The 13,886-nt window shown below is 39.4% G+C and overlaps 1 protein-coding gene across 2 annotated transcripts in view; it reads left to right on the top strand.

Moving 5' to 3' along the window:
* Positions 1-13,149, top strand: part of trappc9 (trafficking protein particle complex 9) — a 237,258-nt gene extending 224,109 nt beyond the window's left edge. For both annotated transcript variants that reach the window (XM_036576824.1, XM_036576823.1), the window contains 2 exons: positions 5,200-5,353; positions 12,397-13,149. In XM_036576824.1, coding sequence (XP_036432717.1) covers positions 5,200-5,353; positions 12,397-12,627 — 385 coding nt within the window. In that variant the 3' untranslated portion in view covers positions 12,628-13,149. The remainder of the gene's footprint in view (positions 1-5,199; positions 5,354-12,396) is intronic.
* The last annotated feature ends 737 nt before the right edge of the window (positions 13,150-13,886 follow it).

Here is a 13,886-nt window from a genome sequence, read left to right as displayed (position 1 = left end):
CAGCTCCACTTACTATATAGGTGCACATTGTAGTTCTACAGTTACAGACTGTAGTCCATCTGTTTCTCTGCATACTTTATTAGCCCCCTTTTACCCTGTTCTTCAGTGGTCAGGACCCCCATGGACCCTCACAGTGCAGGTACTATTTGGGTCGTGGATCATTCTCAGCACTGCAGTAACTCTGATGGTGGTGGTGGTGTGTTAGTGTGTGTTGTGCTGGTACGAGTGGATCAGACACAGTAGTGCTGCTGGAGTTTTTAAGCACAGTGTCTACTCACTGTCCACTTTATTAGACACTCCTACCTTGTCAGTCCACCTTGTAGATGTAAAGTCAGAGATGATAGTCCATGGGGGGTCCTGACCACTGAAGAACAGGGTAAAAGGGGGCTAACAAAGTATGCAGAGAGTAATTTTGTAAAATTCATTTCTTTTGGTCCATTCATCATGACATTTACCCACAATGTAAAGGACAATGGGTTTTTTCAAATTATGTCAAAAACTGAAAAATGACAAAAGTGAAGATATGAGGTTTAATTATATATAAGAGGAGATATTTTATTACTATCTGAATTGGTGAAAATCTGGTGTGCTGTGTCCTGTTTTACATTTTTGCTGGCGAAGCCAAAGTGAGACTCAAACCTGTTGATACAGAATGTAGATCGAATGTCGTTAAATATGCAGTTACGTAATTACATTAAAGTAGTGCAGGTGACCGACAGTGATAACTGTGGGCTCGTTGGCTGTTCCTGTGTGTTCCAGCAGCACAGAGGATGGAGCTGTTGGTAATTAGAGCTGTTTGAATGGCATTGTGCTGAGACCTCCAGGCTGCTGCATCTATACATAGCTCAGCTAGCGTCGCTCTCCCTGCAGCACCTCGACAGCTCCTTCCCCGAAGCTGCGCACGCACACTGACCGCGGGAAAGATATGTCTGGAGAGAAAGAAGAGAAACTAAGAACACAGGAGACCTACTGCGCAAACACACCACGGGGTGTGAGCGCCTGCAGGAGTGTGTGTGTGTGTGTGTGTGTGTGTGAGAGTGTGTGTGTGTGTGTGTGTGTGTGTGTGTGTGTGTGTGTGTGTGTGTGTGTGAGTGTGTGTGGTGTGTGTGTGTGTGTGTGTGTGTGTGTGTGTGTGTGTGTGTGTGTGTGGGAGAGAGAAACGTTTTGACTAGCTGCAGCGTCTTACATCTGTTTACTGTCTAAAATCACTGTTATGTTTCTATATTTAATAGGATAAAGGTACTTTTTACTTTCTGTCATGCTTCATAGCAACGGCCACCCAGTACAGAATCACCTGATCAGTCATATGATTGCTTCTGTTGACAGTATACATTCAGCAGATGCACACGTTTTATTTTCCATTGTATTTATTTATGGTTTAGCACCTCAAGCGAGCAGCCAAGACGGTTCTGTGCAAGATGGTTTATTTGATAAGTGCCGTTTCCAGATCATTTTTATTTGACATGTCAGAATACGCATATTGGATAAACGTGTTATGCAAAAAAAGGACATGATTTCATGATATATATATGAGTTCATGATTCATGATACAGACATGATATATATATATATATATATAATATATATATATATATATATATATATATTATATATGTATATAGCGTCGCTATCCAAAAAAAACATGTATCTCCTTTTCTGTCAGGTTTTTTTTTTTTTTCCCATTTTAACACACCTGTTGACCTTTACATTGTGGGAAAATTTCGTGATGAATGGACCAAAAGAAACGGCCCAAATTGAATTGGAAAAAAGTCTGGTTCCATTCACTTACATTCAAAGTGAAGTATGTTTTTCCTTCTCCTGTGAAGTTACCATTTTGGACATGGTTATTGTGATAAATTATGTCACAATATAGTTTTAACACTGTATGCTTTTCTTAAAACATTGTGTATATTATCAGAACCTGTAGAGTATTGACCAACTGCACGTTTCATTATAAAGAGAACAAAATTCGTCCCAATGAACTGGATTTCGTGCAACACAGTATGAGCTGAATACTGAATAAAAATCACCGTTTTTGGTTGTGTTTTTAAATTAAGCACTTGTTCTTTTTTCTCAGTTCCAACTGACCAGATGCTTGAAAAAATAAATAGTCAATTTTGTGAATCGTGAAAATTTCCAGAAGTATCACAATATTATATTTTTCCCATATCGCCCAAATCTAGATGTAAAGCTTTTTGTCTGGACAGTACGGCTTTATTTGTTTGATGAAACACTAACATTGTAATAAGTCGCAAATAAACAAACAACACAATGGCACTTAATCTTTAGAGCTGCATTTAAAAGAAGCTCAAATTTGAGTGGCCTTAATAATGTACAGACGACTCTGCGTTTTCATGAAACTTTCATACGACGTGCATAGTTGATGGTCATTAGTCTGTGATTTACCGTTAAATGCTATGACCGGGGCTGACTTTGGCTCAGTGTGCTTCAGTGTTCTTTTCACACAGTGTGTAACTTAAGTGCGTCAGACTTCCTCTCAGAGAACATGGATGAAATAGTCATATCGCTTGTGGATGTTTGCTTTTGCTATGCTACACTGTTGCAGTTGTGCGGTCGTTCTCCGGAAAAGTGGTCAGAAATATCTGTTTTTAAATGCTTCATTTTTGATAGGTCTGTCTAGCAGAACCAGTTGTCTGTTGCATGCGACGGCGTTTTAGGGCTACTGTTGAAAATATTCAAAATAGTAGACTTTGAGAATAAAGTAATATTATGACATAAAAAGTCGTATGGTATGACTTTTTGAGAATATTTTGACAAAGTCATAATATTTCAAGATAAAAGTTGTACGGTAAAATATTTTTTTTTACAATGAAGTCTTAATATTTCAAGAATAAAATCATATTTTGATAATAAAGTCATAGAATTATGAAATGAAAGTGGGATATTACCAGGAAAAGCCGTAATATCGTAGCCAAAGGCTTTGCAAACGGAAGGCAGCACCTTGTCGTGTTAAATGAGGGGTGTTGAGTTGGTGGAGTTGTACTTTCATATCGATTCACCCATAAAGAAACACTCAGTCTCCCTGTCTCTCCTGCACATCAGCACCAGCCTGTTATAGTATAAGAAACGGCTGAAACGGCTGAGCAGGAAACTGTATTTATTTAGATGAAAGAACCAAACGGACTCGGAGGAAACTGTCTGTTTTGTTGAAGGAGACCAGGCAGTGTCGTCTACATGGATATCGGTGGTTACATCTCTGTGCCATTCGAAGAGGGCATGAAGTTTCACAGGAGGCAAAAACGATGATAATCAAAATGATCAATTCCAAAGGAGTGGAACTCCGGCGCGCTCAGTATCTTTACCATCGCCAGTACAGCAACCGAGGCCCCAGCGCATTATGGCGGCCCCCCTACAATCAGCCTACTTTATCCTCGAGTTTAACAGAATTAGTTGAAGAACGATTTGGTTAATTGTCAGTTAATTGATTAACCGTTTACATCCCTTGTTGTGATGTTTGCCACAGTGCTCATCACTCAGCTGGGCTGATTATATTCGACCCCTATTGATTATGTGTGACCTTTTTAACCCTGTGGTGTTTCAGTGGGTGGGTGTGTTTTGTTAGATGGATGAATGGATTGATCCAAGGAAAGCTGGCTTTATTTCCTTTATTGATTACCTTTCAAATCCATAGATATACATCTTGCAGGCCAAGGTAGCTGAAGACAACGTCCTATGCTAAATCCCAGCTAATATATCGGTTGATCGATGTTTTTTCAGCCAATATTGACGACCCCTGGTTGTTTGGAGATCGGCAAAAATATTGCCAATAATTACTGAATTACCGACTCGTGATCTCCCTATGATAGGCTGAACCGCAGACAGTTGTGCCACTGGGGAGCCCAATAATAATAATCAGCACCTCTTTAACTATAGTGACTTCAAGCAACGATGGCAGCAGTGATGGCTACGGCAGCTGAAACATATCAGAATATTGGAGTATTATGTACAGTATATAACAAAGGCTCTGTTTCATTTGGTAACACGTTTTTCATGAATACCATGTCTATAAGAATATAAGAATACAGTAATAACACATCATAATGCATTTATAAGGCACTGGCTGTAAATATTTAGAAAAATGCATTACAGTTTATAGCCCTGTTTATTATGCATTATGAATAAACATTATGCTTTATAAGTGGTGTTTATAGCATATACTATTGTCAGTGCCAAAGAAACTCTTGCATATGGATGTTACCATTGACAGACATATGTTATTATAACCCCATTGATGGGGCCCATTTCTTTCTGTGTGGATGAGTGCTGCTATGTGGTTGCTAGGGAATCAAGCAGTTGCTGTGGTATCTCTGATGGTTCCTACAGGGTTACTGGGTAATTGCTGTGGTATTCCAGTTGGCTGCTAGGGTGTTGCTAACCAGTTGCTGGTGCTGTTTCTGGTGATTGCTAGGGTGTTGCTGGGTGATTGCGGTGGTATTCCAGGTGGTTGCTAGGTTGTTGCTAACCAGTTACTGGTGCTATTTCTGGTGATTGCTAGGGTGTTGCTAAGTGGTTGCTATATTATACCAGTAGGTTGTTTGGGTGTTGCTGGGTGATTGCTGTGGAAATCCAGGTGAAGAAGAAGAATACAAATCGGACAGCAGTAGTGAGGTGTGCAGTCAGAAATAGCTTACAGAGTGTAGATTGAGATGCTATAAACTAGACACCAGAAGGTATTTTAAGATGTTTTTGACGCCTTTCACACCAAGAATTAAATGATAATTTACCGTCATTTGATCACCACTTTTAAATAAGAGGTTTTAGATGTTCATTTTGTTATTTGCTCATTTTTATTTATGGCTTCCTACTAATTTGTGGAAATCTAGGAAGCTGTAGAATAGCAGCATCATAATAGAATCACTTTACACAGGTATCTGCAACAAAATTGGTTTTAGATGATTCCAAACAGTGAAAATGTGCAAAGAATCTGTGCTCAGATGTTACTGTTGAAGTGTTTGTGGCCTCTTGCTAAAAGGAAGGTTTCTTGTGGCCTTCTCTTGCTAAAAAAGCTTTTCCAGAAGACCTGGTGCTGACATGTATGTCTGAAACAGCTCTTTTGAAGCATCACTCTGTATTTCTTTCTTTTCTTTGCTTCTATTTTTCACGTGAAAATATTGCTTTTGCCCTTGGCTTGAGTTTTTATGTCTTTTGAAGCTGACCCTATGGTTTGTATCTCTGCAGGATGGCCATTCAGGTGGACAAGTTTGACTTTGAGAGCCTGCCGATGCCGTCCCACAATGCGTTGCGTCAGAGCAGTTTGTATCAGCAGGAGGAAGAGAGGCAGCAGGCTCAGGGTGGACAGATCAACAGCACACTGGACCTGCGCTGGAATATCATATCCTTCAGCTGTCCACTCCTCTACAGCATTTAAATCTGTTCAAACTCTCCTCATCCCTTTACTCAACCCCATTTAATTCTGTTTAAACTCCAATCATCTGTATTTAACTATGTTAAAGTTTTCTGTAGCAGTTTAATTCTATATAGAGTTCAGTAGAGTTAAACAAAGTTGATCAGAGTTCTTAGTGAAAATCTAAGGGTTTTTTGGTTATAAACACAACAACATCATTAAAAAAAACACTTTATTGACAGAAGAGTAGATAAAACAGCAGAAATAACCACTTTTTTGCATCGACCTTAAAGGGGATTCCACTGATTTTTCAAAAGTGTCTGAATAATTCAGTAGTTGAGATGTAAACAGAGTCATTCAGAGTGGTTTGGTGTGAAATGGTTCATTGTAGAGGCTCAGATTTCTTTACAGTGGTGCTGATAGGAACCAGACGTCACAACATCTGCAACACAAATATAGACATTTTATTTACTGTCCAAAACCACCAGTCAACCTACACGAGTCTTCTGAGTTGTATGTGAAATGTGGTGATGGTGAAATGGTAATAAATCAGGGAATTTTTCTTTGAGCACTATTTTGCCTTACGACACCCCGCATGTGTCCCTCCACCATGAATGTATTAAAGAAAAAAGGCCTAAAAACCTTTAATAAAACGTCATGTCCCAGGGAAGAAATGGTATTTGTAACCATTTAAACTGTTTCTAACCATTTAATTATGTAGAATTATTGGAAAATCGGTGGCATTTCGCTTTAAATACAAAGGATGTAATATTACAAAGCTCAGATTTTTTTTTTTCTTACAAGAAAACACTGAATAGTAATATAACTTGCACATCAGTTGTACTTCATCACTCCTCTGATGAAGCAAGTGCTTGTTGATCTGAGCTGAGCTCTGAATGAGGTTGCATGCTCACTTGGAACAGTCACAACAGTGAAGATAGCTTTGTTCATCTTTTTCACAGTGATAGACACAGCAGCTCACAGGACACACAGATTCTACACGCTGTTATGTTGCACTCTGGTCAATGCGCACTCCTCTCTCAGCAGAGGTAAACGAGGTGGGACCGTCTCAGAATGCCTGGCTGTGAGACGCTGGGTTCCACAGGGTTAGGAGGTTACAGTTGGCTGGAGAAGCAGTGCATCCTGCTATGAGAGACGGTCCCTGGCATAGCGGACAGAGAGTGTTTGGAAGGGTCGGAGTGTGTGGTACGTTTTCTAAGGGTGAAGGTCAGGCAACATCTGTTTTTAACATCTGGAGCTGCTGTAGTGAGCTGTCACATACAGACGGGTGGAGGTGCTGAGCGCTGACAGAGAGGCTGTATCAGACATCAGGGAGACTGACCCTCTTCTCCTGCGGAGTGACCGCTGACCCCTACTCCTCTTAGCTCAACGCTTGCTTTATTCTGACAGTGTGGAATTTTTATGCTCTCTGTCTTTCCCTCTCTCACTCGCTCTCTCTCTTTCTATATTTTTTCCTATGCAGTTATGTACTCTCTCTCTCCCTCTCTCTCACTCTCTCACTCTTAGTCACATCCAAAAGTGTGAACACTCCTGGTCAAATTCCATGTTTTGTTGATGCAGAGAACAAACTTAAAAATGGCATTTTCTGCATGTTAGTGCACAGTTTCTGTTTATTTCCTGAGCTTCACATATTGGAAAAAAAGAAAAATGTGCCATAACTTTTGCACAGGCCACTTTTCATTTCTTATTTTTCCCCTTAATATGTTAAATTCAGCAAATAGACAGGGTAACACTTTTTTGGATAGTCCACTTTAGATGCTTTGTAGATACTTAATTTACCTTGATGTTACATTCAACTAAATGTCTACTAAATTGATAATCATTGTCTTTAACTCTAAACCTCTAATCCTAACCCTAATCCTAACCTTAACCTCAACTCTCACCCTGGTCCAAATCCTAACCCTAACTCCACCACTGTTTAGGATCAACTGAGTTTCAACAATTTGAACATATGTAGATAATCTATAGGGGGCTACGGTGGACTATCTAAATAAAGTGAGACCATAAACAGTAATTGTGCATTAAAATGTGCAGAAGTGTAGCACATTCTCTGTAGAGGATGTGTTACTTATTGTCACAAACAAAAGATGTAAACTACAAGACTATTTTTTTCTACATCTTAATGAGCATTAACTGAGCATTACATTTGTTTTTTTTTGCTCTGACCTTCTGGTTGGATTGAGTGAGAGAGGATTTTCTAATGTGGCTCAACCATTTGGCAAACTGGGCTCTACAGACAAACAGAGGTGGACTCTACAGCTGAATAGGGGTGGACTCTACTACTGAATAGGGGTGGACTCTACTACTGAATAGGGGTGGTTTTTATAAGAGAAAAGAGGTGGACTCTACAACTGAAGAGGTCAACTCTACAACAGAATAGAGATGAACTCTACAACCGAATAGAGGTGGACTCTACAACTGAAGAGGTCAACTCTACCACCAAATAGAGGTCGACTCTTCAACCGACTAGAGGTGGACTCCACGACCGAATGGGGGTGTGGACTCTACATCCGAATAGAGGTGGACTCTACAACTGAATCTAATAGACTCTACAACAGAGTAGACATGGAACAGTGGTGCACTACAACAAATCAATGAAAAAAAAAGTTTGTTTTGTTTTGTTTATTAATGTTTATGGTTACCACTTTTAGGACTATCATGGATTAAACAAAATTATAGGAACCATTTCTACATCAGTAACCATAATATGGCATAAAATCTATCTGTATTTGATTCATATGTATATTGTGTCTCAACATTAAGATAAAAAATGAACATTAACGTGTATCGCGACAATCCTAATATATATATATATATATATATATATATAGATGGAGTAAGAGGAGGAAATGATACAGAGAGAGAGAGAGTGATGTGTCCTGTGTGACCTTTCCCACTGGGAGTGTATGTCCAAGTTTATGCCCTGAGCAGAGATGGCCTTCTGACACACACACACTCTGTAATGTCCTAATCAGGGAGTTTTGAGCTGCTGGTTAGCTGTTGAGAGAGAGAAAGATGGAGATAATTCAGAATGAAATACACACTCAAACCTGGAACATACTGGATGGTTTTAATATAGTGTGTCTGACTAGGCTACAGTCAGTATAGTCATCATTTCCTAACCCCATTTTTCTATGCAGGCTACAAAAATGAATAAATCAGAATATTTCATCTTTGTGTAGGTCAGCTGTCCTTTACATTGCATGATGTATGGACCAACAGAAATGTCGAAAATTATTTGAAAAAAATCTCATTACATTACAGCAGTGGATGTTTTTTCCTTGTCTGTAAATTTTCCACTTGAAGCTTTTTTTTCAGACAGCAGTGGATTAGATACACGAGCAAACAAATTCGGATCGGTATTTGGGTCATTATCCATTTGGAGAGGGAATTCAGGTGGATACATTAAAAAAAAATCAATTTCTTTCATCCCAAAACTAAATAATATTAATATGTATAATATGTTTTACAGTCACCGGTGTTGTATGAATGTGGTGTAACACCAGTGACGGTGACTCCAGTGAGGTTTTTGGTCAGGTGACCTTGTGCAACTATTTAAATTAGTAATAAAAATTATGTTTGACATTATTTTGACACAATTTTAATTACCCAGCCATTAAAACCCATAATACCGGTGACACATAGAAGTTATGTGCTGCCTAATTATTACAAAATTATTAATAAATTAATGAAATATAGTGAGCAGGTGTGACTCGCCTTCTCATGCGTGAGCTGCTTCCTCTCTGATGAGCCTCGACTCTAAGAAGCAGTTTAATAGAGCTGAAAATACTGTGTTAAAATGTAACATGAGTCCTGAAAACACCGGTGACCAAAATCTCTGACAAATAAATGTTAAAATAAGACATATATTTTTAAAATGTAGCATAACGTTAATGATATAAAAAGTAAACATGAATCTGTTTTATATAAATTCCCAAGTTAAACCTCTTGAAAATATTGTTTTATATTAAAAATGGCTCCTCAAATGTTGAAAGGTTTTGTGACGAGCTGTTTTACAGATGCAGAGCGACAATGAAACAGGATAAAAAAAGAAAAATCCGAGAATCATAAGGGAAAAGTGTAATGAGGTTTAATCTCTTCCGTCATTTCAGATGTTATTGATGTGTCTGTTTCAGAAACTCATATCACAAAGACGATAAAGATATGATAAATCATACAGCCCTTCTGATCAATGCGATTCTTTTTTGACCACAACGTTGAACAGAAAATATCAGCTTGATAAAATTGAAATCTATTTTATTTGCGTTATAACTGTAGTGCATTTCTGATGAACCTGTGAATAAAAAGTAGTTCCAGCAGTTGAGGGTGCAGAGTTCACTCATCATTTACTATAGTGGTCTTAGTTGCAACAGCGTATTAAAATTAACCTCATGATGTTTTTGCTTTACTTTATTCTGGCAAATTCCCACTGTGAGCTGTTTAAATCAGTGCTATATTACAGGCACCAAGAGGGTGATTAATATGCATTCTTTGGCATACAACTATTTACATACAAGTAATCAAGATACTGTAGCATCTTAACTATTAGAGAGGGAGTGTTCAAAGCCATGCTCGCTCTACCATCTCACCATGATCTTTGCTGTGTATTGCTTTTGAGACACTTTCCCTCTCTATGCTCTGCTTCCATAAACCAATATGAGCCTTGTGGGTTAGTTGATGTGTAATTTTTTTCTGGAACGCTACTGATTGTAATTTTAATAGGAAGAGCATTTAATATGTGCTGAGATGTTAATGGCCTTTAACAGTAGAGTGACGCTGTAGCTCCGTTTTAGCCTGTACTAGACGAGCCGAGGCGTAATAAGAACTGTAATTGCTCCTGGTTCCGCCCGAAAACAACCTCATTATCATGGGCTTTGCTTGGGTCATTTGCCACTATAGGCATTTGCCCCCTCAACACCCCCCCCCTCCCCACCAACAAAGCCTGTGTACCTAATGTAATCATCCCTGTACAAGATCACATGTATATGACCGAATCACTGATTGATCAGTGAAATGATTTAGATTGACTTGAATTGAAATTCAGACTGAATTCACTTGAATTCATCTACACTGTATTTGATCACTGAATTCATTCATTTGAGCTGAATTCAAATTTAGCCTGAATTGAAGTCAGATTTTGATTGACTTGGTTTCAGATTTAGGTTGACTTGAATTCACATTGATTGATTTGGATCAGGTTTATATTGACTTGCATTCAAGAAGATTGCATTTGATTGTTGAATTAATATAGACTGACTCATATTTATACTGAATCGTATTCATGTAGACGGCATTTGATCTTTGGATTAATTTGGACTGAATTCAGATTTGTATTAATCTAAATACAGATTTATATTGACCTCAGTTCAGGTTTACATTGACGAATTTGGCTGGCTTAAATTGGATTCAGATTCATTAGACTCAATTAGCTGAATTGAATCTAGTTGAATTGAACTGCACTGAATTTGAACTGAATTAAGCAGAAGTAATGTGGGCTACTTTGGGCCTCATAAACACGAGTCCAAGACCACTGTGATGAATTGCATCACTATAAGCTTGTGGTCAGAAGTTAATGAACACTGCATGTTGAACTAACTGCATGTTTTATTAGTAAGAGGTTCAAAAGTGTAGCTGTTTTAGACTTTGCCTTGCTGTGAGTTTGAATCCCAGTGAATCAGTGAGTGTGTAACTGGTCCTGATATAACTGGATGTAGTGATTGTGCAGTGAAGTGATTTGAGAACCGTTGCTAAGGTTTTGCCAGGCGACCCGCTATGGTATTTTATGTGGTTGCTAGGGTGTTGATAGATAGTTGCTGTGGAATTTCAGATGGTTGCTGAGGTGTTGCTAGGAGGTTGCTATGGTATTCTAGGTGGTTGGTAAGCTGTTGCTAAGTGGTTGCTATAGTATCACAGGTGGTTGCTAAGGTGTTGCAAGGTGGTTGCTATGGTATCCCAGATGGGTAATATGGTTTTGCTAGGCGCTTGGTATGGTATCCCAGGTGGTTGCTAAGGTGTTGCTAGGTGGTTGCTATGGTATCACATATGGTTGATAGGGTGTTGCTAGGCAGTTGCTAAGGTATTCCAGTTGGTTGCTAGGTGGTTGCTATGATATTCCAAGTGGTTGCAAGGCAGTTGCTATGGTACCTTGGGTGGTTGCTGTGGTATCCCAGGCAGCTGCTAAGGTGTTGCCAAGGTGTTGCTACACAGTTGCTATGGTATCCCATGCGTTTCCTAAATTGTTGCTAGGCAGTTACCATGGTGTATGGGATGTTTATTTAGTTGTTCGTAGGGAGTTGCCAAGTGTTAGCTGCGCGTTGTTGAAAATGAATGGGATTATATGAGCGGAACGAGGGATGAAAAAACAACACATAGAGGAGTGCGGGTCAGTCTGGCTGTGCAGTAGAGTTTGGGGTCCTACCCTTAGTGAGTACATGTAGTTTGGTGGCTGTACTGCAGCGAAGTAATAGAGTTTGTGTGGTGGCAAAAATGAATGGGACTCTATGGATGAAACTAATGAAAAATATAGAAAATGTTGATTTGATATTGTGTAAGTATATAAAGGTCTTTAACTACTGTGCTGTGTTTTTTGCCATATCACCCATTCTTAGCTGCGATTAGTCTTGGTTACTCCAGGTCCGTCTGATCTCCGTCTGGAGCTCCTCTAACATGAGTAAGCTCTTTCCGAGAGCTTCTAGGTTGTGTGTTCTTTTGGGCCTGAGCTCCAGTTTGAGTGGATTAAGATGTTTACAACAGACTGCTTTGGTTTGTGTTTGTGTTTTCTTTTCTGCCCACATGTCCCTTTTCTCCTCTCTCTCTAATCTCTTTCTCTGTATCTGTCATACTCTTACACTCTCTTGAACTCTCGTTCTCTGCTTTTCCTCCAGGTTTCAGTGTTTATTTCATTCAATTCAGTTCCTCCTCTCTCTGCTGAGCTGAGTTCTTCTATGTGAGGGGGCCTAAGTCTCTGTGAACAGTGTGTGTAACAGTGTGATCCTTAACCGTCTGTGTACCCATCTCTGAAGCGTCAGGGTGAGGCCAGTGTGGAGGGAGTGCTCACGCAGCTCGTACTGGAGCACATGCAGCTGGCACCACTGCAGTGGGGTGAGTGTATTGATCTAAACTACACTGCACTACGTTACACTGCTGTACTGCACACAACTACCACACTATCAGGTACGCTACTGCACAATAAACTTGACTGCTACATTGTAAAGTACACCGCTAACTATAAACTACACTAGTCTAACGTTCAACCCTGTTTCCAAAAAAGTTGGTACGCTGTGCAAAATGTAAATAAAAACAGAATGCATTGATGTGCAAATCATTTAAACCCTATGTTTAATTGAAAGTAGTGCAAAGACGTCATATCACATGTTGAAACTGAGAAATCTTATCGTTTTTTTTAAAAATATATGCCCAGTTTGAATTTGATGCCAACAACATGTTTCAGAAAAGTTGGGACAGAGGCAGCAAAAGTGTGATAAAGTTCTGTAATGCTGAAAAACAAAACACCTGGAGGTTAATGGGCAACAGGACAGTAACATTATGGGGTATAAAAAGAGAACCTAGAGAGGCTTTCAGAAGTAAAGATGAGGAGGGGTTCACCACTCTGTGAAAGCCTGCATAAGCAAATAGAGCAACAGTTCAAGAATATCGTTTCTCAAGTAAAGTAGCAAAGTACTGATCATCTACAGTACATAATATCATTAAAAGATCAGAGAAATCTCTGTATGCAAGGGACAAGGCCGAAAACCAGTGTTGGCTAGCTGTGATCTTCGGGTTCTCAGGCGGCCCTGCGTTAAAAACAGACATGGTTCTGTGGTGGAAATCGCTGCATGGACTCAGAAACACTTCTGAAAACCACTGTCTGTGAAAACAGTTTATCGCTGTAGCCACAAATGTAAGTTAAAACTCAAAGAAAAAACATATATAAACAGGATCCAGAAATATTGCCGCATTCTGTGGGCCTGAGCTCATTTATAGTTGACTGAGGGGAAGTGGAGAAGTGTCCTGTTGTCCTACGAATCAAAATTCGAATTTCTTCTTGGAAATCATGGACACTGTGTCCTCCAGACTAAAGACCACCCAGCTTATTGTTAGATCACAGTTCAAAAGCCAGTATTCATGATGGTCTAGGGTGCATTAGTGTACATGGCATGGGTGACGTTCACATCTGAGAAGGTACCATTAATGCTGAATGATATTTACAGGTTTTGGCAACATGTGCTGCCATCCAGACAACGTCTTTTTCAGGGAAGGTCTTGCTTATTTTAGTAAGACAGTGTCAAACCACATTCTGCCTGTATTACAACAGCATTGCTCCATAGTAAAAGAGTCAAGGTGCTAAACTGACCTGCCTGCAGTCCAGACCTGTCACTCACTGATAACATTTGGCGCATTATGAAACGAAAATGCAATAAAGGAGACCCCGAACTGTTGAGCTGCTGAAATCCTGTATCAAGCAAGAACAGGAAAATATTTCACTTTCAAAACTACAGCA

Source organism: Colossoma macropomum, unplaced genomic scaffold (genome assembly GCF_904425465.1).
Source record: "Colossoma macropomum unplaced genomic scaffold, Colossoma_macropomum, whole genome shotgun sequence".
NCBI classification, from domain to species: domain Eukaryota; kingdom Metazoa; phylum Chordata; class Actinopteri; order Characiformes; family Serrasalmidae; genus Colossoma; species Colossoma macropomum.
This window is presented reverse-complemented; position numbering and strand designations above follow the sequence as displayed.